The following is a 26,895-nucleotide window of genomic DNA, read 5'->3' on the forward strand; positions in this document are numbered from 1 at the left end:
TTTCTGGGTTTGCTGCAAAGCCAGTAAATTTATTTTATCATTCGAGAAGAAATCGGGGATAAGTCGAAACGAAGAAACAGTTTGTTCCAGTTATGTATTGAGTCTGTGCGGCGTTAATACAATTCAAACAGAATCAAAGTCAATTTTCTTTTCCCACCAGGCTTTGTGAGAAACAGACAGAGGCGTAAGATAATCATGTGACAAAAGGTCATCGGGCATGTGTACTACTTGGTGTTTCAAAACGTTAATTCAAATATATCTAAATGCTTAATACATTGTTTTTTTACAGTCGGTGGAAGTAACAAAGACGAACGTAAATGTCGCAACGAGAAATTATAATATTTTCTGTCAGAACAGCTGCAAGTCATCGTACAAACAAAGATCGTCTACAAACTGGGAACAGACAAAGAAACATAGCGATCAAAATGGCAGAAGGAATGCGAAAGAATGAATGTGCTTCTGGGTATTCTGTTCACAGTTACTACCCACTGTTCCACCATGTGATTTTTTTATTTGCAACCTCCCATGAATTTCCAACCGCTCCATTTACTGCAACCTGCTGTATTGCCGCCTCGCTTACTGGTTTCCATTTGTCGTTCCTCGGCCACCTTAAATTTCTTCCATATCTCCTGGGCAAGTTCTGTGGCGAACTCTCTCACTTCTCCTTGAAACCAGCCCTGGAATTTGACGACCTCGTCCGACTGGGAAAGCAAGAAAAAAAAACGAAAATAAATACAACTTGATTGATAACATGTTAAAACCAAGCCCATCTGCAATTTTTGAAATTACCTACAATAAATTGTAAATATTTATGTTTTACAAGAAATACAATAAAATATTAAAATGTTTAAAAATGCCCTGTTTGGACAATGGTCTGAACACATAGGAAAATACGACGGTTTAGCATATAAACAGGTAAACATAAAGTGTCAATGCAAAAATAATGTAGAATGTATCGGGTTGGTTATCGTTGTGTCATGTAATACGAATGTAGAATGTATCGGGTTGGTTATCGTTGTGTCATGTCTTGCGAATGTAGAATGTATCGGGTTGGTTATCGCTTTGTCATGTCATACGAATGTAGAATGTGTCGGGTTGGTTATCGCTTTGTCATGTAATACGAATGTGGAATGTATCGGGTTGGTTATCGTTGTGTCATGTAATACGAATGTAGAATGTATCGGGTTGGTTATCGTTGTGTCGTGTAATACGAATGTAGAATGTATCGGGTTGGTTATCGTTGTGTCGTGTAACACGAATGTAGAATGTATCGGGTTGGTTATCGGTGTGTCATGTAATACGAATGTAGAATGTATCGGGTTGGTTATCGGTGTGTCATGTCTTACGAATGTAGAATGTATCGGGTTGGTTATCGATGTGTCATGTCTTACGAATGTAGAATGTATCGGGTTGGTTATCGGTGTGTCATGTCTTACGAATGTAGAATGTATCGGGTTGGTTATCGGTGTGTCATGTCTTACGAATGTAGAATGTATCGGGTTGGTTATCGTTGTGTCGTGTAACACGAATGTAGAATGTATCGGGTTGGTTATCTGTGTATCATGTAATACGAATGTAGAATGTACGAGTTGGTTATCTGTGTGTCATGCAATACGAATGTAGAATCGGTCGGGTTGGTTGTCGGGATGTGTAATACGAATGTAAAATGTATCGGGTTGGTTATCTGTGTGTCATGTAATACGAATGTAGAATGTATAGGGTTGATTATCTGTGTATCATGTAATACGAATGTAGAATGTACGAGTTGGTTATCTGTGTGTCATGCAATACAAATGTAGAATCGGTCGGGTTGGTTGTCGGGATGTGTAATACGAATGTAAAATGTATCGGGTTGGTTATCTGTGTGTCATGTAATACGAATGTAAAATGTATCGGGTTGGTTATCTGTGTGTCATATCTTACGAATGTAGAATGTATCGGGTTGGTTATCGGTGTGTCATGTCTTACGAATGTAGAATGTATCGGGTTGGTTATCGTTGTGTCGTGTAACACGAATGTAGAATGTATCGGGTTGGTTATCGGTGTATCATGTAACACGAATGTAGAATGTGTCGGGTTGGTTATCTGTGTATCATGTAATACGAATGTAGAATGTACGAGTTGGTTATCTGTGTGTCATGCAATACGAATGTAGAATCGGTCGGGTTGGTTGTCGGGATGTGTAATACGAATGTAAAATGTATCGGGTTGGTTATCGGTGTATCATGTAACACGAATGTAGAATGTGTCGGGTTGGTTATCTGTGTATCATGTAATACGAATGTAGAATGTACGAGTTGGTTATCTGTGTGTCATGCAATACGAATGTAGAATCGGTCGGGTTGGTTGTCGGGATGTGTAATACGAATGTAAAATGTATCGGGTTGGTTATCGGTGTATCATGTAACACGAATGTAAAATGTATCGGGTTGGTTATCTGTGTATCATGTAATACGAATGTAGAATGTACGAGTTGGTTATCTGTGTGTCATGCGATACGAATGTAGAATCGGTCGGATTGGTTGTCGGGATGTGTAATACGAATGTAAAATGTATCGGGTTGGTTATCTGTGTGTCATGTAATACGAATGTAGAATGTATTGGCATTGTTACTGTACGTCATGTGATGTTAATACGAACTTGTCACCTAATCTCGTCTAACTAATATCAGGCAAATAAGTCTCAAAATGAAATGAGGTATTTTATAGGACATTTTGAGCCCACGTAATGATGGCATATTAATAGAAGTTTATTTTGTTTTTTCTTCGGTGTACTAGATTCGTATGTGTACGTCTGTTGTTTTTAATCTATGCTGCTTCTTTGACGCGGCATATGATAGGTAATGATGGAGAATATAAACTACACATTAATTGTACTAGATTCAGGCACAATTTTAGAAAAAGTTTATATATTTTCAATTTATTTTCAGATCAAAATATGTTGTCGATTGCAGTTGAATCAATGAATATTAATATTTCAATACTTTTCTTGTATACACCTGTACGCGCAGAATATTGAGTATTCACAGTAAACGCGATTAGACAGCAAAATATTGCTGTGAAATCCAATATAACCATCATGCGTTGTTGAGTAGATTAGTTACCCAGGAAATGCCTCGTAGGTATTTTGATTATATAAGTGGCTTATGACATCAGGTTATGACATCACGTTCGCCTCTTTAACTCATCCTCTTTGGCGACACTAGGTAATACTCGCCTATTTGAATTGACATCCATAATTCCAAGGCGGATACTCGTCACGTATGACCAATCACAGGGCGGATGTTAGTCACGTGTTACCGATATGAAAGGGTCTTGGTGTCTCGCACACGTTTTCCTAATAATTCGAGAGGGTCAAATGGAACATCAACGTTACCATTTTTCAGTAGATCTCATTGACGAAGAAAATGGATGCATGCTGGGAGTGAACATACGAATTAGACGAGAAATAGATGAAACAAACATCACTCAACCATATCTGATTGGAAAATTGCAGGTTGGTTTGTGTGGGATTCGAACGCACGACCTTCAATATGCTACAGTTGTGCAGCGCGTAATTTCATGTAAATAAAAACGAGCTGTGCGTGTCGCATGAGACTCGAAATTAAAGCGGGAGAGTCGTCACCTGCGCACGCGCGGGAATTGAGCCCCAAGCGACGATAACAACACACACCAAAAACGCAAAGGCCCATGGGTAGACGCTTGTTTGTAAACAATGACACGCTATGGCCATCTGACGCAAGCGCAGGTGACGACTCCCTGCGTTAACAGGCAACAGGGACTATGGCCCTTCAAAAACTCTTTTGAAATAGCGAGTGTATTACCAACTGTACTAGCTACTTGCTACGCATATGTACACCGTGTTATGCATTGGCACGTTGTCATGGCAATATCATTCCTTTCATGTATGCATGATTTTAAATGTTAATGAAGAAAGTGTGCTAATATTAGAGTTGCCCGCAATTAGCTTAACTTGTTCGTCATTCCAACTTGAAATACCAAGTTTTTTTCAGCCGAATATAAGCAAATGAGGTATACGTTGCTTCAAGATACTGGTTACACTTGTTTAATCCCTCTGTTCAGAACAACAGAGGATGTGACTTCTGTTAAATTATTTGTCGGTGTATAGAATATAATTCAATCATAATTTTTCTTTGGAGGCCGGAATGCACACGTGTTAGTTTAAAGCAGTGTGTGGAAGATAATAGCATGTGGTCCCACCACGGGGGTCACACCACGGGCGTAAAAATCTACAGTACTGACATGCTGTATGTAGTCTTTGCAGATGCATTTCTACTCTACTGCAAATCGACTCGCGCATCACGAATCATACTTGGACTCGAACGAAAGAAAAGGTTGCACGGCGTATCCACGATGACATCCAGTCAACATCTATTCACGAGGTGTCACACAAAATGCAAAAGGTATGCATGCACTTAAAAACTACAAACGAGTTGTAATCAGTAAGGTGTACGCGCCGTTGTCATAGTAACTGTATAACTGTCGTTAAAAGTCACCTCCTACCATAGAAAACCTATAATTCAGTTAGATCTCCTTGCCGGCTTATCTCTGAAAACACCGTGTGGCATCTGAAAGACATTAATTTCCCACGTAAGAATGCTATTCCATTAGTTAGCATTCCCCGTGATTGATATCAATTTCGGTGACTGAGACTGGCAACCATTGGCCATTATATCTATAGCATGAATGTGTAATTGTCATGATCCATGCAGAATAATTGAAAAAAAAATGTCTCAATCACAAATCAAAATCAAATAACGATATCGGTTAAATAAATAAATAAATAAATAAATAAATAAATAAATAAATAAATAAATAAATAAATAAATAAATAAACAAACAAACAAACAAACAAATAAATGTCACGTGTTAACGAGAATACGGTTCAAGGAATACGTTGAATTAAATAGAAATTACGTCACTTCACCAAAGCCCCGGCGCGTGATGGGTCTGAAGCTGGTTTTATTATAGCTGAGCATTGGAAATTACCCGGATGGATTCGCTTACACGTGACAGCAAACATTAATTACTTAACGTTTGGAACTCGTAACGGTCATGACTAGATTATCTGTCAGAATATTGTTCAGCTTGATTACGTCACCATGAGAAAAATTGCACATGACATACCCTGCATACACGATAAATATTCATGACATTAATTTCGGCACGCCATCGGTCCTGCAAACAGTTTCGCTTTCTTCTCCAGGCTGGTATTAGTGAAATGGTAACTAGTCAAATTACCGATCAAATCAGGGACTTTATTATCCCGTTTACTTCAATTCTCGCATAAAACAGGAATAAATCGATTCCCCTACACCGCCTACAAAGTTCCAAACTTACGGTTTATTACTACCACCATTACTATATTTATGATTTATAATTATGTGAGTTTAAAACACGTCTGCATCGACATTTGGGGCGTTAAGTTATACTTAACTTGAGAAAGAACGGATACGCGATTTCAAATAATAAAATGTTGGCAAAAATAAATACTAAATATGAATTTTATATCAGAACTTGTACTTTTTTATTTTGAAATGATACGTGTTATTACTTTATTTTGAAATGCTGCTTGTGTCTGTAGTTGACCAATTTATTGCAACCGCGTCACAGAACTAATATACAAATAAATGGTATTATTACGAGGTTTAGTTTAGGAGACTATTAAATCAGTACATATCAATGTACTTCACTTTACATGCAGATAAGTATCATCAAACCATATGTTGGATTCCCTGATTTCAAAAGAAGATACGCATACTATCTTATCAGTAAATGAGATTGTAATACACGATTGCATAGTGTGCAGTAACAACAATAATTGCTAAGATAAGGCTACTGTCACATGTAATGATAACTGCTTTCAGGGGCACATCGTCATGTAAGCAGTCAATGAAATATACGTTTTCGCGTGGTATTATGGTCGATTATTTCAGCAATACAGGCTAGGTCGATTACGTCATCATCGCAGGTTACTTCGAAGTTGGCTTACATTCACATACACCAGCTCATGATGCAAGTTCCAAAAACAAACTGAACTTCGCGGTATATGAAATTTAACATTTGCACATGCATGTAGTGATGCAGGGAGTCATTATTGCTAGACACGAACGAGAATGAACATCGGAACAAATTTGACAACGTACTCGAACCAAAATGCCACGTTACAACACCTAAAGTGTTTCACGGGTTGTCGATTGGTCGTCGACAATATGTTCACGCCAACAAATGGACAAACTTGTAATACCCCGGGTACAAGAAACTACTGAGCTATCCGAACCATGGTAAATACAAGCCTCTGTCGCTAACTCGAAAGGAGTCTATATAATGAATGAAAATCTTCTGACCATATTCATATGCGCAATGAACACATCAAAACATTCTGTTCAAAATAGATTTATTATTGTTACAAATTTGGGGCTAGTATATATACACCTGAATGGAGACTAATTATGTTAAAATATACTATATAACAGGAAAATGATATCAGGCGAAGTATATATAGTTAGTAGACAGTGATAATATTGTTCTAAAATCTTAGCCATCTTTAAACTCCCCATAAACAAAAATAGACATTCTCCAAAAATCCAGCCGTTAATTCATGACTTTGTAATAGTATTTACTACTGTATTTTTGCATAGACTTGACGCGTGATTGGCGATGACATTCGGTACAGATGAAAGAACACGATATACCCAAATTTGTGTTCATCAGTCGATGTTCCGATGTGATGTTGTCGACGAGTAGCCACATTGCAATTCAAGTTGCTATGACTACATATGATAAACAACATGTAAACTTTATTCATCCTGAACGCATCATGAACTTGTATTTGAACTTATTTAGTAGCAGATACTGCGTCGACAAGGGCGATTACTTTTATCAGATATGACGCATTTTCGTGTATTCTTTAATTAGAATACATCAAATAACGGAAATCACGAGAGAACGCCGCAAAGAAATGTCGTCGTCTGTGTAATTTATACACTTAAGGTGTAATTTGACTGAGAGACTTGACAGCACGAGTAATTCCCAATCCAATATAATTATATTTGCATGTACTAGATAAAACGATTTCTCCATCAACCTAAAGACCTCGGCATAAGCTGATTTTTAAGAAAACAAAACGCACAACACAACGGAACACAACGCAAACCGTAACGCAACGCTTTAGTACACCGCTTTAAAAAAACATTATTTGTTTTTCCTGCATCTCAAACATGTCTGTATTAACCAACACATGGCAGAAAGGGTGTTCCATGTTCCAACTAACTTTTCTGTACCACCGACGCATCATAATATATATATGCAATTCTTGACAGTGCATGTATGCAAATATGTAAACATACTGTGAGTATGTGTGACATCAGCTAGTTGCATGTTTGATGTAAACATCTAGTCTAGAACACAAACAATTAAACAATCATGTAATATGCGATCGAACAAAGACCCATTCAGAAATGCGCGTGTTTTGTTTTCTAGAATTCGTTGAAATACACAAACTACAAGATATTTCACAAAGTAGGCGTGTGTTAGAATGCAAGAACACGAATATCTCAGTGAATGATTCCGTGACTGATTCATTGTCTATATAGATGGGCACAGCGGCAAGTAGACTCGGTTGAAATGTCTTAGTGAGAAACAAAAAGCACACTGAGAAGATTCCATATCAAAGAGCTATTTAATGGCATTGGAATGTTTTTATCAGTGTTCCACATTGTGAGAGACTCTGAAACTAATTTTAATCGAGACCATATCATATCGCATTGTATCATACAATATATCATATCATATCATTGACAGAGAGATTCTTAACTTAACAATTGTTCCGGCAACAATTCATTCATTGATAGTTTGTATTCGGCGATAATTATCTCAATTAACTTTACACCAAGCAATAATTATCTCAATTAACTTTACACCAAGCAATAATTAGTTTAATAATCCTTACATCTGGCAATAATTCTTTCAATGATCTTCACATTCGGGATTAATTATTCCCATGAGTTTTACACTCAAAAAAATAGTTATTTCAATGAACTTTACATCCTGCAAAAATGTACACAATGAGCTTTACATCCGGCAAACATTTAATCAATGAGCTTTACATCCGGTAATGATGTTTTCTAAGAGCTTTACATCCAAAAGAATATGTCAATGAGTTTAGGTTAATTTCTTTACGAATGAATATCGAAAGTATTCACAACGTCGGCCACTTGCAGTTTCGATTGATTGCAACCATGCCGTGACAGATAATTTAAGCAGTATTCATGGAGTCATAGATATGTCGTCAGTCGTTTTTGTAAAGGCCATTTAATGTGCGCAACCATGGGTGGGGTGCATTAGATCGATGAGCAACAACAGGATGTTCTACAACTCGTTAATTATATCGAATATCAACTTCCACGCAGCCATACTTTAACAAACCCAAAGAAAAATATGTTTTCTTACAAAGTGCGTGACTTCAACTATATCATACGTACATTACAATTGTGCTAGTGTTCTGAGAATAACCATACTGATTCACTGGTTCACTTCTACATTGCTTAAAATGCGACACGGTTATGCATTATACCATGAATGGATGTATGGTTTTAAGCATTAACAGATTAATGCAATTTCACCTAAGATGAGAACACCGCCTTTGAAGGAGAGAGAGTACGGGTGATTAGATATGGCATTCATCCATTACATTCATTCTATCATCCTAATCGGTTAATTACCCGTGATGCAAGACAAACTAGTTGTTCAGCTATTAGTGGAAAAGAATAATCATTTGACAGTTTTAATGACATAATGGTTTGCAAACAAATTACTGTATTCAAGGTTGATGAGTAATTCAGTATCATGTGGTATCTGTGTACAAGTACATCACGCAATATACTGAGTAGTCGTGCAATAAACACAAAAATCGTTTTCAAAAAATATCTATCTATCACACCACTGCATGACGGGTAAATATCTAGTTTGGGACACCGTGAAATTCTGAATTTATTTGTCTGTATGTCTGTAAGAAGCGGTAACTGTGCGCGTCATGAGCCTACAAGTTGATGTGAAAATGAGACAAAAAAGCACGCGCGCCAGAGACCCGCATATGAGTAGATGTGACGCGTAATTCAGCCGAATATTAATATGCACCAATAACGTTAAACGATTATGATCATTTTTACATTCCCTGCATACCATGCTTACTTTACTGATAAAACTAATAAAACAATTTTCAGGTCTATTTATTTATTGTTTTTTTAAGGATGCGAAACTCCTAACTATAATAACGTATTTTACACACGGAGTAATTTACTGTGTAATATACAGTCGTATGTTATCCCGACATTAATAAGTGTTATACATCTTGAGATGAGTGTTGCAAATGACATGGAGTTTCAATTTCATATTTTCTTTGATCGCTGCAAAGCCGATGATTATATACGTGGGCAATTGATGTATGATTTTAGCTTCAATCAACGAAGTGGTTGTATGTTGTTGCATTGCAGTTATCTGTCTAACGATATACGTGGTATATTTGAAAGACGAAAGAGATGAACGTAATTTAGCAAATGCCAAGAGTCAAAGAAATCTTGCCGCACCAATTCCATGGCGTTGTTTGTAATCAGTAGTATAGTTGCTTTACATACGGCAATTGAGTATCTACTTGCAATCGGTATTACGGGTCGAGCTTTGCCAGGATATAACAGATATCGACATAGTTGTGTCGTGCAGACGACCTCAATTGCTTAAATGTTTGTTTTCCTGTAAATAGTTATCCTAACACGAGAAAACCTAAAACTGATATTACCCAACTGTACATACTTAAGGCCAATCCAAGTCACGCAATTTGTAATGTTGATTGCCGAGTTGTTGTTGGGACCGATCCCTTGCAGTGGGTAAACACGTTTAAACCAATGTGTCATCAATTTGTAATGTTGATTGTCGAATAGTTCATGCGACCGGGCCCTTGCAGTGGGTAAACACGTTTAAACCAATGTGTCACCAATTTGTTATGTTGATTGCCGAGTTGTTTATGGGACCGGGCCTTTGCAGTGGGTAAACACGTTTAAACCAATGTGTCATCAATTTGTAATGTTGATTGCCGAGTAGTTTATGCGACCGGGCCCTTGCAGTGGGTAAACACGTTTAAGCCAATGTGTCACCAATTTGTTATGTTGATTGCCGAGTAGTTTATGGGACCGGGCCTTTGCAGTGGGTAAACACGTTTAAGCCAATGTGTCATCAATTTGTAATGTTGATTGCCGAGTTGTTTATGGGACCGGGCCTTTGCAGTGGGTAAACACGTTTAAACCAATGTGTCACCAATTTGTAATGTTGATTGCCGAGTTGTTTATGGGACCGATCCCTTGCAGTGGGTAAACACGTTTAAACCAAATCCATAAGCCACGTCAGAGTAATTGTAAATGACATCGGTACTAAATAGTTGAACAATTGAATGATAGTCTAACAAGGAATAAAAACACACATTTCTACTTGCTGTCTAATAAATACATGCACGTCACATTGAATCAAGTATGATAACACAGAAATATAGTACTGTGTTGATTTTTAATTTGCAAGTCTTATAATTTATATTTCAACTTGATATACGTGTCGCTCTTATTTAGTGTCAAATACATGTTCGTCAACACAAATTGAACTTGCATTTTAATGACTCTCTTTTAAATGAATGAATGAATGAATGAATGGATGAATGAATGAATAATGAATGAATGAATGAATGAATGAATGAATGAATGAATGAATGAATGAATGAATGAATGAATGAATGAATGCATGAATGAATGAATGAATGAATGAATGAATGAATGAATGAATGAATGAATAATGAATGAATGAATGAATGAATTCAATATTCAAGATTAGTGTTACCCAGAGATGGGAATGTAGACATAAAGTAAACCAAAATAATGAATAAAACACATCATTTTCGGAGCAATATTACACATAACGGGGAGCGGGAGAAAACCGCGTGACCTGCGAACATTGTGGTTGGTCCCAACGCAACGTCTGTTTTAATATGACCGTCTTTTGAACACGAATTAATTACTGTTAACGCATGGCTATACTCGCCCACGGTGGAATGAATTGTACATAGCATAATTACATTGTCAAGTTATGGCAATTGCATCCACCTTGTTCTATTGAGCTTACAGGTATATTCTTGTTGAAAATAATGATTGCCATAGCAAGGTGAGGAACGTCGAAGCGAGTGTGCGCTGAATGAACAATACGCTTAATGAGAATTTGCATATCTAGAAGCGTCCCACGCTCGGTAAGCCATCGGGGACGATCTGTTCATAATAAGTTGATTAGAACACAATAAACAACACCTGGGCTGTAGTTTGAATTATACATTATGCCGAATAAAAAATAATCCTCTCCGGAAAGTGAAATGTGTGACTGGAGAGGTGGGAAAAAAAAGAAAGAATCAAATTAAGGGTTTTATCAAAAAGATTTGCCGCTAACATGATTACACTGTGTGGAGTGCAGCTTCTATTTATTCTCATATAAGTAGGGAACGCTCCATTTTTCCAGTGCAAATTTCTTTTTGACGCGTATTCTCAAGTACGCCGATGACATGGAATTGAATTTCAATAAACAGTCATATTCTGAAGCATATGGGGATTCTAGTAACTGCTTGCAGACATACACATTGATTTGATATCCAGTGGGAACAAAGACACAATATTTCATGCCTTGGTGAGTATAACATGGCGGAATATCTCGAGATAAACGCCAAGTTATTGTTAATTATAGAAACATAGGCCATATCGCCGTGTGGGTAAGAAGTGTATTTTTTGTATTCGAATACACGTAGAAATAGTTGACAGACAGAATGAATGAATTAAAACACACTCCATCATGGTGAATATAATAAACGAGTATCCACAGCTCAATATCTCGGACGAAGAGCAATTTGCTTTAATGTCAATTTGTAGTAATTGTGTAAGGAATACGAATTCGGAAGACCGCATAATGACCTGCCTGCTAACAATGACACAGCATAATGACCTGCCAGCTAATAATGACACTGACACTACACGATGAGTTGCTAGCTAACAATCACACAGCATGATGAGCTATGAGCTAGCAATGACACTGCACGATGAGCTATCAGCTATCAATGACACTCACATTGCACGATGAGCTATCAGCTAGCAATGACACTGACACTGCACAATGAGCTATCAACTAGCAATTACATTCACCCTGCACAATGAGCTATCAGCTAGCAATGACACTCACATTGCACGATGAGCTATGAGCTAACAATGACACTCACATTGCACGATGAGCTATCAGCTAACAACGACACTCGCATTGCACGATGAGCTATCAGCTAGCAATGACACTCACATTGCACGATGAGGTATCAGCTAACAATGACACTCACATTGCACGATGAGCTATCAGCTAGCAATGACACTCGGCAATAAGCTATCAGCTAGCAATGACACTCACATTGCACGATGAGCTATCAGCTAGCAATGGCACTGCACGGTGAGCTATCAGCTAGCAATGACACTCCACAATGAGCTATCAGCTAGCAATGACACTCACATTGCACGATGAGCTATCAACTAGCAATGGCACTGCACGATGAGCTATCAGCTAGCAATGACAGTCATATTGTACGATGAGCTATCAGCTAGCAATGGCACTGCACGATGAGCTTACCAGCTAGCAAGGACACTCACAATGTACGATGAGCTACCAGCTAGAAATGGCACTCACACTCACATTGTACGATGAGCTGCTAGCTAACAACGACACTCACCTTGCACGACGTTCTTCAGAAAACTATGACACCCTCAATGCACGATAACACACGTGATACGCACAGATGTTGTACATCTCTGACGTTCAAATCGTCGTGTGCCAAATACTATCGCATTAGACATTGTCAACTGGCGAGCACCATTTTCAATATACTTAATTAGGAAATGACCGCTGAGTTCTCGTTGGGAGCGAGAAAGCCACGAGACTAGATTTTGCCCCGAATAGTAATTAATGCAATGGACGAGATGGAGACAGAGAATGAAACATTATTGGAAAGTCTATTCGCTTTACTCTCGAGATCGCGACTGCCATTTGTGAATAGGGTCTATTTATAGACACCTGTATCTCTACAAACATTCCCACAATTATTTTAGGTAAATTAAATCGCGATAAACATCTGGTGTAATGAACTTGTCTAATACGTCATTGCTTTGGGAATTCTGACCTCAAGCTCCAAAAAAGGGGGCCCAATGTCACAATTTAAACGTCGTGTTTAGTCTTCTAATCGCGACACGTGCATAAGATTAATGTCTTTATGTGAACGAATAAATCTAATAATCAGTGAAATATGTCATTACAATTATTATTTAGCGCACGTCGTAAAAGTGTCCCACGAAACGTGAGATGTTTATCTTCAGTAAATCACGATGATCTAATTAATTACGTCAAGTATAAATAAATATAAATACACAGACTGTGGAACGGCGTTAAATGGCTCTATCTAAAACATTGCGGTTATACATTTTTCAAAACTTTCCAAAAAAATATCGCGCATGACGTCATCGATTTATGTACGTCTCAAGGATGTGTGAGAGTTACTTAGGAAATGCAGTTACTAGAAAAAGAAAAAAAACGAAAAAAAAAAAAAAAAACGGTTTCCTTTTTCAAGCCGCAAGCTAAAAAGGTGGCTTGAAAAACAACATTTCGTTTCCAGTTATTTTGCGAGTTTTGCACATCCTTAATGTTTTCGTCGTTTAAAGTCAAGATCGCCTGACACTAGTTTTGTTCCCCCACCACACATTCCGCAATTTGTAGCTGCGTGTCACATTTATGATCCTACATTCGATTAGGACGTTATGATCCTCGTAACCAGAAAATGTGCTGTACTGGACACTAATTCAGGATATGTAACCAATACACTATCACTTGTAAACATTCAGAAGAGACAACAATGGCACCCAGAAAACCTTTCACCAATGACACCACTAACGCAAATTCATATTCAATAAATGTCGTGTATTAATATTGTCAAATACGCCAAATTTAAAATGTTATTTTAGCAGGTGAGATTTTGAATCTCACTATAATGGCAGAATTATGTATACGATAAAAATTAAACGAAAGCAGGATGTTAATTTGTGTGTGTTCATGTTTAACAAACACCTATTAAATGGCGAAATTTGTATTCTACACATGTTTTCAGGTTGTATTCATATCCGTCACAGCATTTGCCAGGTAATCAGTTCCATTACATATGTGCGGGTGAATTAAACCAACGCGATTATTAATTGAACATAACAGTTCAATTTTCTATATCCAATAATGCAATTACGGAGAATTCAATTCCTATTCGTTGTCATAAACGCCAGGCTAGTGACAGAGACAATTTCCTGACAATATAGTATGACGATGAACGGTTCATCTACGAGTTTTGAAGTAAATTGGAGAAAATTGCTTCCCGTTTGGATGTCAAGTACCCTATGTTGTTAATATTATCGAGCAAATATTGTTTGTGGTGGATCGGGACCTCGTCTCGTCAGCTTGTCCGCATATTAGATACTGCAGACTACATTCACGAATAAAAACATAATATCGAGCAAATATTGTTTGTGGTGGATCGGGACCTCGTCTCGTCAGCTTGTCCGCATATTAGATACTGCAGACTACATTCACGAATAAAAACTACTTTTACCAACACCTTAAAGGGTATTGGGCAAGTTTTATTCTTTGAAAGACATACATAGAGACTTGAATAACATATGGTGTTCATATCATATCATATTTGTCGTTATTTGGTAGCCGGATCTCGTGCCTGCCTTTGCCTGTGCACGACACTTTTGATTGACGACCGTCTGCAACTCAACTTCCGGTTCCTGTGTTTGACAAAAATTACATTTTGTGATTGAATTGTCTAAAGTGAACAAAATCAAATCGCGTTTGCCTAATCCAGATGTATCCAGTCTATCGGTTATTAATGACCGTGATGAATTATGGGTCGCTGGGAAACACATTACTTGACAGGAAGTGACGCATTTTATGGTATTTTTATACTCTTTTCGAAACACCTGACATCACTTCATATATGTGGTCCATATTACTTTCTCTTACTGGTTTTACTGTATTTGATAGTGTACTTGTTAAGTATTTATTTTGTCTTTGTGTATCGTTTTTTTGTTTGTCAGTCATTTGTTTTGAGTTCTTAGACTTGGACGAATTGTGTTCAACGACCTATGGTTGTGTATTTTATTTCCACTTAATACAGAAGTTCAAGACTACGGGTATGCAAAGATGACATATATGCTATCTGTCAGTCAACATTACGCCAAGAATTCATGAAGGGAAACAATATAACAAGAATGACAAATTGAGGTATGAAACTAGGCATAGTGGGCGAGTTTAACGTTATTAGTTACAACGATCTTTAAGAATATATAAGGTATGAATGACAATAACGGAATATGTATTCAATGACATATGTCTGGTCGTACCACGTACTGGGAATGTTGCGTTAATGATTATGCAAAATACTGTATATTTCATTATACTACAAATTACAATGGTGTGTTAATTGATAGTTTTTAAATTGATTAACGAATATTAGAACTTACATTCAAATTTGTGTTGCCATGTCAACAGCTGCTACGTCATCTCACCACTTAATTTAGAAAGGTTGGATGTTATTGCTCGAAGCAAATTGAAATAGGGTAGCGATCCCTTTTATAGAATAAACACTGTTATCGTATATCCATTCAAACTGTATTCTGGCAATACTCACTAGAAAAATTTAAACAATTTTCATTAAGTGCAACTGCCACAGTTTATTTTTCTAAAACACGTTAGTATAATAACTGATATATGAATACATGTAAGTTTAGCCGACTATGCCTGGATTGTATAGTAACTGATATATGAATACATGTAAGTTTAGCCGACTATGCCTGGATTTTGTTCATGCTAAGATTTCACTCACAATATAGGTGCACACTTTTTTTTAGCAACTCTTAATTCCGAGTTATGAATTTTCTACTCCGTGTCTTGTTATTTAGTTGAGTGACATGTGGGCGTTATTAACGCCTAACTCATCGACACGAACACTGCAACTCCAACTAAAACAACGAGTGTTTAAAGTTGAATGCCAGTTAAATAAAAATAATGTACGTGCCTGCTACAAGCATCTATAGTATGCCGTATTTTGTTGGTAGTATATTGTCTGCACACCAAATATTCTAAGAATCCCCGAAACCGTGGCACTGTCACATGCCATAAGTACTGCATCCTTTGTGTTTGCAGTGGCCGCCGTTACATAAGCACTCCAAATATGAAAGGGATTACTTTTTAGACCAGAGTCGCGGATCGCCAAGTGCCTGCCATATATAAAGCGTGAATATGAACTGCTGGAAGTACATTACAAATGGCATAATGGATGACGTGAAAGTCAGCAAAATGTGAATCTTTGAATGCACTGTGTCAAATGTATTTCATCAAAGCTCGGCATTTCGAAATATGCATTTCCTTTTACCTTGTTCCCGTGAGATATTACTTTTACCTTGTTCCCGTGAGATATTAGTTTTACCATGGTCTCGTGAGATATTGGTTTCGAAAGTCAAGGGGAATTATGCCGAAAACAGGCACACCCAAACTAACTTGGAATAAATTTAACATTTTCCTTGAAAACCCGTAAAGTTATAAGTCAAAACAGTTAATGGAAATCTGTCGTGAGAGTAATGTGGTAATGACAAAGCAACACAAGTTATTTTGTCAAAATAACATAAACGACCCTCCACGGTATGGACATGTACATAATGCAATCGGCGAAAAATGAAAAAAAAAATAGTACGTCACGGTGTTGATCCAAGATATTACTAACATTGTTTCGACATTAGTCTAATCACTAATGTGATATCAATGAAAAGAAATTGTGGTTTTGTTGTTGTTATGGTGACATATATTTCAATAACTAAAGAGTACAAGTTTCATAAAATATAATTAATGAAACACATCTGATATTACACGGAAGTTAAGAGCATTTTAAACTACACTCATGTCAACAATCTGAAAGTGCATTGCAGAATGTATAGATTTGTGTTTGCTCATCGAGTATAGATATTTTTGAATACTCTAAATGAGACACAGAATCGATTAATCGATGACAAGAGAGAATCGTGTTGCTATTTGTCATTTAAAAGGTTTTGGCTCAATAACATCCACGTGTTTTATTTATTCTGGGTGGATTTTCTGTCCTGCAGCTATTCACAGACGTGTACTTTGGAATACTTCGATTTTTATCTTGTGTTTGAAGTTGTAAACGAGTATAAAATTACTGTTTTTGTTCTTCGAATTACCCCCACCTTCCTTGGGTAAATTGATTAGAAAACAACTGTTTTATTCTGTTATCACAATCTTTCTTTTATTGATGGCCGCTTTGTTGGTGTAATGAGAGAAAAAATCCCATTGATAAATAAATGCCTTCTAGTTTACCTATTTTACCAAATATTTAGAATTACAAAAAAAAAATGTAAATTTAAACCGAGTAGGAGTGTTATCTAGAAATAGAAGCAATGAATCGAAGTGCTGCACTAATTCACATACAGACAATGATTCGAAGTGCTGCGCTAATTCATATGCAGACAATGATTCGAAGTGCTGCGCTAATTCCCATACAGGCATTGATTCGAAGTGCTGCACTAATTCACATACAGGCAATGATTCGAAGTGCTGCACTAATTCATATGCAGACAATGATTCGAAGTGCTGCGCTAATTCCCATACAGGCATTGATTCGAAGTGCTGCACTAATTCACATACAGGCAATGATTCGAAGTGCTGCGCTAGTTCACATACAGACAATGATTCGAAGTGCTGCACTAATTCACATGCAGGCAATGATTCGAAGTGCTGCACTAATTCACATACAGGCAATGATTCGAAGTACTGCACTAATTCACATGCAGGCAATGATTCGAAGTGCTGCACTAATTCACATGCAGGCAGTGATTCGAAGTGCTGCACTAATTCACATGCAGGCAATGATTCGAAGTGCTGCACTAATTCACATGCAGGCAATGATTCGAAGTGCTGCACTAATTCACATACAGGCAATGATTCGAAGTGCTGCACTAATTCACATGCAGGCAATGAATCGAAGTGCTGCACTAATTCACATGCAGGCAATGATTCGAAGTGCTGCACTAATTCACATACAGGCAATGATTCGAAGTACTGCGCTAATTCACATGCAGGCAATGATTCGAAGTACTGCACTAATTCACATGCAGACAATGATTCGAAGTACTGCACTAATTCACATGCAGGCAATGATTCGAAGTACTGCACTAATTCACATGCAGGCAATGATTCGAAGTACTGCACTAATTCATATGCAGACAATGATTCGAAGTACTGCACTAATTCACATGCAGGCAATGATTCGAATTGCTGCACTAATTCACATGCAGGCAATGATTCGAAGTGCTGCACTGATTCACATGCAGGCAATGATTCGAAGTGCTGCACTAATTCACATGCAGGCAATGATTCGAAGTACTGCACTAATTCACATGCAGGCAATGATTCGAAGTACTGCACTAATTCACATGCAGGCAATGATTCGAAGTGCTGCACTAATTCACATGCAGGCAACTATTCGAAGTGCTGCGCTAGTTCACATACAGACAATGATTCGAAGTGCTGCACTAATTCATATGCAGGCAATGATTTAAAGTACTGCACTAATTCACATGCAGGCAATGATTTGAAGTGCTGCACTAATTCACATGCAGACAATGATTCGAAGTGCTGCACTAATTCATATACAGGCAGTGACCGAAAGTGCTGCGACAAATCATGTACAGTCACCGAGACCCGAAGCGCCGGGCAATTCAGGTACAATGATCATGTTTGTTGTTCAGTTACGATAGTTTGTTCGTAGTTTGTTTTTGACGCACAGTTTCTATAGCACATGTATATCGCCTTAGCAACAAACGACTATAACTCGTCTATGGTTTCGCGGTGTTTCAAAGCAATATGAACCCCCAAGTCGTGATGCAATATATATTATGAGGACTATTTATCTACTAGATTAAATAAGATAAATGTAATGACGTACTAGGACTAAATATCACGTGAGACTGAACCAATAAATGGATAACTCCACATATTGGGATGTTGGATAGCGCTGCTGATAAATAATGCAACATACTAAAAGATGCTATCGAAGAAAACACTTGCTTTGTAAGCTATACCGGTATTCGACGCTGACGTATATATCAAACATAATTTGTTTTCACTCAAATTGAGCAGCCCCGTATTACGCAGCATATGTCAAACCACGTCAACGTTCAAGTGAGACACCGCCAAATAGGTCTTGTTTAATGTAAAGGGGTTACCGTTTGCTGTCAGCGAGCCGAGAATAAAACCTTGTACCTAATGCACCTATAAGTTTTAAAACATTCCATAGGTAAGTTAGAGTAGGAAAATGCTTTTCGTTCTCTTCTTGCTGTCCATTTTCTTGGTGTCGCTTAATTGTATCTGATAGCAGCGCGTGTCTGAAAAAACTATAGCATGCTGGTTAGATTTATTTTAAGGAACATTAATAGGCACAGTATAACGATGTGTTGTCAGTTTCTTATTAGGATGTGAGGGAACGTGGACTGTCATCCAAGCTCTAGACGCTATAATGATCCACGTCATGATTGACATACGTGTGTTTCATATACCAATTAAGAGAATTGTTATTGTAGAAAAAAGACCACCTCAATCTTTCCAGCTGCTAGCACGCATTTTGAGTTAACAAAATACATTGCTAGAAGCCTTTGAGCGAGGTAAAAATGAAACGAAGACGTTAATGATTTCTTGGATTTGCCTCTTTGCTATTTTTTTTCATTTTGTCACGAAGGACATAGAAAGTATCTCACCTGTGGAGGACACAGTGTTAAGACACTCAGTGTACTCAGTCTCAAAGATATATCGTATCAAGAGTGGAATAGGGATTTGTCGCAGATGGGTGCACGTGAAAAGCGTAGTATGTTACAAAGATAGTGCATGTGGTTTTGGTGAGTAATAATTATTGTACTGAATACATTTCCTGGTAAGATGAAATCAAATCATGCACACAATGGAGTGCATTGCATGGAATTACCATCATACCACAATTTAATGAATGATGTAATATTATATTCAGTGACGTCATCCTATCGCCGCATGAACTACCTCGACACATTTGTATGACGAATAACCATTTGTATATGATGCTATTTCTACTTTGTTGTAATGACACACTATATCAGATATATACAATTTATACTTCTCTCCAATATCTAATGTTGCTAGAGCAATTGTGCAGTCAGCACGGTGCCAGGTGGTACGCACCGACATCTCCAATATACTGTTAGATTACTTTTCGGGTAGTTAAGTGAGGAGATAATTCGCCAAATTATTGCTGATATATATATGATCTTTACACCAAAAACAAAATGTATCATCTAGTATACATTATATACATTATATACATTATATATGACTGGGGCCACCTTGAAAAACTGGCGCATGTACGTGAATCAAGGACCAATATTACCCGGATGTTGATTATTGACCATGAAACGACTCCGCGTGCAATATGTATGACGTCATGATGTTGGAGATCGATGATATGTTTTTTTGATACTGACACAACATATTTAATAACACCAAGTTATCCCATTGGACTGTCATTTTATTTATGCAACTGAATTGTTTCATATCAACGTCACTCACACCAACAATCATTTGAAATGAATTATTAGTGTCGTGGGATTGCAATATACATACATCGGTATTACGATTACTATCTGTCTATGTATTTAATATGTATCCGTGTCTTCCATTCAAATCTGTGTCGATGCCAATTGATATTTTTAAAACTATTTTTTCAATTTATTCTGGTTATATATTCATATGCTACAACTAAAGATTAATAATTTCAAAATGAGAAAAAAAGATATTTTGAACACAACAAATATGACGAAAATATAACTCTTCTTAATGACGTGCAATTGGAAATATATTGCAAACTTTAGGATTGACACTCGCGTACAGCTGCACAGTACAATGCATCACGTGACTACACATTCATATAAATATATATATATATATATATATATATATATATATATATATATATATATATATATATATATATATATATATATATATATATATATATATATATATATATATATAACTAGTGTTTTTGTGATTTTCGAATGTAAAAGTCTTGTACCTTTGTACCTATACGTCATAGACACACATGAACTTGTCATAAGTTGTTAGTATATTAACAGTGTTTTGCATAAACATGGTTATAAAACACATGCATGCACGTACGCACATATACCGTATTGTCTATGAAAACTCAGGATGTTCAGATTTCGCTCGACTGCTGACAATAGCGCATGGATACCGTGTTATGCAGGTCTTTTTTTCAATTATAGTATTAATTTAATGGATACTAGAAAATCGTCACTTCACATATGATGACATATCGACCCAGGGAATATACACAAATTTCAATTATATCCATTTAAAACCTTTGCCATATGAAGAAGTATTTACTGTACGTATATTAGGTTATCATTTGTGTTCTCTTTAAACAACAAAAGCAGCTATAAAGCTACAATAAATCACACATCTATGTGATTTATGTATAAAAACGCGGCTCAGTATTGCCTGTAATGCGGCAGTTTTTTTATGAAATCCACTAAACTGAAACGTCCTCTAGATATACACACAGCGTGGTATAGATTTCACTTTCATGATTACGCCATGATATCTAACATTAATTTGAAACTAGACTGATGGAGACACGAATGAAGGAGGATCTAGACAATGAAAGCACACACAAATTACACAATACAATACAATACCGATTTACATGAAATAGAACTAGTTAGGCGTCCGCTGAGTATATGCTCTGGGCTTATGAATGTGTAGTCCATATAATTTTGTGTCGTTTTTTGTGATTAATAATTGTGTTACTGTATAATGATACGGATCATATTACGTATCATATATCGTGTTCGTAATGATTCTGTAATTCATATTCAAACAAAAATCACGAACTAAAATATTTTTCTGCTGTACTCACCTGAGAAATTTGCCGATTACACAAAATACATATCTATGTCTGATTGGTTTTGCCGTAAAATTTCAGAAAACTGTTGTTTTTTGCCGAACTATGTTTACTGGAGTTCAAAACATAAACGTTATATTAAGCTCAAATCTAACAATTTACCCACATTTCCATGCATCCGCCTTTCATATTATATGATTTAATAATTCTATTTATTTATTTTTCACATATAGAAAACATAAATCTTATGGGATATATTTCCCCAGATGTAATCTACTGACAATTCAAACAATATAACTTGTATAACAATGACTTATTCAATGGATATTTCGGAGTCAGTTGCCAACAGAACTATCATCTAGGTGTAATAACCAAACCTGCCTAAATGTTATACTATTATGCCGAATTACGTTTTCTGCATATAAGACACGAGTTTATTTCATGATTGTGTATTTGTACCCATAAAAGAATATAAAATAAATTACCTTACATGAATGTGAATAATATTAACAAAAGTCGACAACACATCCAATGAGTTCACTTGTCAGGCTAACAGTTCAATCCAGAAATACATGAAGCAGAACGGTGAAGTTCGCTCAATACCCAATAATAATCATTATACTTGATTACGTCATACGAATTATTCCGAGATATGTATATAATTCTACCACACAAACCAGGAATGTTTCCTTAATATATCATTCGTTGTTGAGGACAATATGTAGTATAATATTCTAATATCATACCTCGCGATGCGATGTTCTTGTCACATTGCAGTGGAGTTCAATTGATTTTACGGAAAGCAGATTTAAGTATTGTTTTGAATGAATGAATGAATGAATGAATGAATTATTGCTAATGAATGAAGTTATCAGTTCAATTTTTACACGTGTTTCACTGTTGTAAAGTAAAGTAAAGGTCACTGTTACTATATAATATAATCGCCAAGATTCAATGACTTGGAATATTGAACTCTCTTTTGATTAGCCATTACCTTCGTACGTTGATTTGTTTCATGAAACAGAGGTAATCGAGGGCGGGTGATAGACTGAAAAAAAGATAAAAAGTAGCCATCTTATGTACCATTTTACTTATGAAGTGGCCAGAGAAGCTGGATATTAATGCATGGAACGATTGCTCATGAGACGAGTAGTCTGACAGGCCAGCTTTAATTGCTTCTGAAAACATCCATGTCATATAATACTACGATAAGTACGCTAGCAATGATGGATATCATGCTGCAATGTCCGTGATTATATCTGCAGCGTAAATTATCTTGAACGGAGCCCAGCAAGTAATTAGTGTCAGGGAAGAGAGGTGACCTTTATGGTTGGAAATAAGCAAGCGGATCGCCCTGTTCTACTCCGCTAAACATTAATTATTAACGCTCTATTGGGAGAATACAACCCAGAATTATGTCTGATCCATCGTTTTATTTTATTAATTTGGCTATAGGCATAGGCATATAAAGACATTCTCATCAACTGCATTCACTGATCAGGCCTATCCGCCGAATATTAATACCTCATGTTCGAGGGAGCATGACGGTTACTTGACATTTCGTTAGTGGGTGATGATGGGTGGCGGAGTGGAATGTGTGACGTTTTGCATGCCAGGTGGTGTTGTGGAATGGCGTATTCTATTTGAACAATTTCGCTTCTCCCCGGGATGTAACATGCTTTACACTGTGCAAAACAAATATAAATGCGTATATCCATATAATTATAGGAAATATGAATAAAAATGTCTTGACTTTGAATTGCCTACTTAAGAAATGCCAATTCTATATGACAATTTATCTTTTCATTTACACTATATTCTCACGAATATCCTTCCATAACCCGTTTGCTGGTTCCTCGTTCACAACTGCAGACACATACAGTAACTATTATCGGCAAAAATGTATGTTTCATGTTTCGAGCACAACTGGCTGTTTAAAGATAAGAATGCGAAAAGTAAAATGATAATATATAACAAAAACTGTACATTTCTTAGAAAACTATTCAAACGGCCAATGACGATTCAAATCAAGTAGTGTTTGAATGAGTGTATTTGCTGCGTAAATAATTAATAATCCCTCAGACGAAAAGTGGAATGATCGCAAATTAAAATTGTCTTTAAGGTCTATTTTTAAATGAACAAAACATTTTAATCTACATACACTCAGGATCGATTTATTGTATAGTTAATAGTAATTTAAACATATTTTCTGCCACCAAGGCTCGATTTTATAACAACGATCCAGTTTACGTTCTCAAAACGCGTAGCATCGCTTTATGATAGTGCTAAGCATGATTTAACATGAGTGACATGTCATATATATTTAACAACAGTACTGATCACAGTGTATGACGTAATGAAAACACTGTCTTTACATTACATTATCACCAAGGACGTATATCTTCAATATTTCACAGTGTTCATGACAAGGTATTGCGATGCTGATGTAGTTAGAGGCAATCTATCTCGTTCTTGTCAAAAACACTTGTTCTCTTCACCAGAAAGTCGCATGGATTAGACACCTTTGTAGCAGAATAGAGTTAAGGCCGAAACACCGATAACTGTGGTCATTAGAAGTAACAATAACCATACTTTTGTAGAGTTAATTGCTGTACATTTTGTTAATTGCCCGCGAGCCACAATGGGGAACTATACCGCGATTTTAATCACAGCTCCATGAGATCGATTCGACGAAGCTATATCTTGTAATCAAAGACAGTGCGTGCATACATTAGTACTCATATAACGGGCGAACAAGTGCTCCACTCCCTAATGTAAGTGGTAATTCACATTGCTGTAATTTAATATTACATTAATTTAACATGAAAAAACATGTATATTTCATAGTCAGATGAAGCATAGTCTTCTTATTGTTTACGATATGCTCTTAATTGTGAATTTAGTTTAAAGCAAACATGAATGTCGACTTTTGGAGAAAAATATGTTGATGTGTCAGATGTTTTTGATTTTGCAGTAAGCGCAAAATTAGCAAAAAGTTAAATGAAAAAATACAAAAAACAAACAAACAAACAAACAAACAAAAAACATTTTAATAAAAAGAATTTACGGAGTTCCCCACTGGGAGTGTAGCAATTATTTTGCGGTCTGCGTTTAATATGTCTAGATCGGTACAATCAATCAAGTGTTGCCTTAGAATCATTTCCCCACCGCTTTATTATTTGCTTATTATAATTTAGATATCACCGATGTATTTTAGGAACAACTGAAAATTATCCATTGATAAATAAATGGTACGGTTGTCACTCACATATCAAACCCAAATGATACATACCACCACATAGAGGTACTCGTACGCCTTAAGACAGAAAACACACGAGTTATCTAATTTCAGTATCACCAATTGTACATTTCAATGTATATTTTAAATATGCGTCCCGGTAGTTACCGCTCGCCATCTCGAACATGGAACATGGACAACACGGTATATACAATGCATCAAACCAATGATATATATAGTAAATTACAAATCTCTAATAAGTCAATATTCACTGTTGTCACTCACAGTCTATACTAAGTTATAACTGGCGTCTACTATACCAAGCATTGAAACAAATGGATAGTGATGCACTACGTTGCGGCAAACGTTATGAACATTAAAAAGAAAAAAAATAACCGTTATACTTCCCCCAACGATAAGTTCCAATGATTTTTTTGATTGCCGATTTGAGCTATGTGTTCAAAACTAAATATATTTATTAACAAAGTGGTATGGACAATCGTTTTAGGCACATCAGACCTTTTATTCGAGTTTAGAAAACGAATTAATGCGAGTTAAAACTTCACAAGCTTTCCGAAGATAGAAATGACGATTACGCCAGAGAAAATCATATGGTTCATATCGTTCGCATACAGTTATAAGTACTTGACACTTAAAGTGGGAGCAATTTCCGCTAAAAGGAACGGAAAAAAAGATGCAGCTGGTTTGAATTAAATGAGACTTCATCTCGGAAGACAGCAATTCAGTAAACAGCATTGACCACAAAGCGACAGCTTCATACTGTCACTTTTGTCAATACGACAAGAATATACTGCTCGAATGATAAGCTCCGCTAAATTGAATAGTTAATTACTTGAACTCTGTCAAATAATCCAGAACTAGCGTAAACGACTTGTATTTTAATGGAGGACAACATGAAATAACGCATAAAACGTTGATTTCATAATATTTCATAATTTATATAGCAAATGTGAAACAGAACACGCTTAACATTGAATTGTATGGTCGATAATTTACGTCATATACGCAGTATTAACCGTTAACGCCGTTCACTAAACTGGTGGGACAGTATTAGGGATTGCTATCTTGTGCAACCAAAGGATGAAATCAAGGAGGTACTACAACAGGTTGTGGTATTACAACCATGCATATAATAACATGTATTAGGAAGACATCACTAGTTGTATTCAATTGTCTTTAACTCACTAACATAGCTGTCAATGAATGAAACTTAAACTTAGTCCTACCTGTGTTATGTCATTGTCTATGGAATCTTCGGCATCGGGAAGAAGACTTTTACAGTGTGCCAAATATACGCAAACACTGAGTAAAACAAATAGACTCAGAACCCTGCTGTTCATTGTTGTATGACTTCTGTGGCTGATTCACTGTCTTTCTTAATTTGATTTGAATGACCGGTGATAGTTCTCTATAAGTGAAGTTGGTTGGTATGCCTCACACACAATCTTCAATGTTCGCCGTCGTATGCGGTTCTCGGAGCAAGCAGAGCAGATCGTTTT

The 26,895-nt window shown here is 36.6% G+C and overlaps 1 protein-coding gene across 1 annotated transcript; it reads right to left on the reverse strand.

Moving 5' to 3' along the window:
- Positions 1 to 26,895, reverse strand: LOC146734330 (uncharacterized). The gene is made up of 2 exons (XM_085490740.1): positions 26,623 to 26,895; positions 1 to 701 (listed from the first exon to the last, which is right to left on the reverse strand). Exons 1-2 carry the CDS (start codon positions 26,734 to 26,736, stop codon positions 510 to 512), a joined length of 306 nt encoding a protein of 101 aa, XP_085346866.1. The 5' UTR covers positions 26,737 to 26,895; the 3' UTR covers positions 1 to 509.

This window comes from Saccoglossus kowalevskii, chromosome 15 (assembly GCF_978046115.1).
Source record: "Saccoglossus kowalevskii chromosome 15, keSacKowa6.1, whole genome shotgun sequence".
Taxonomy (NCBI): Eukaryota; Metazoa; Hemichordata; class Enteropneusta; family Harrimaniidae; genus Saccoglossus; species Saccoglossus kowalevskii.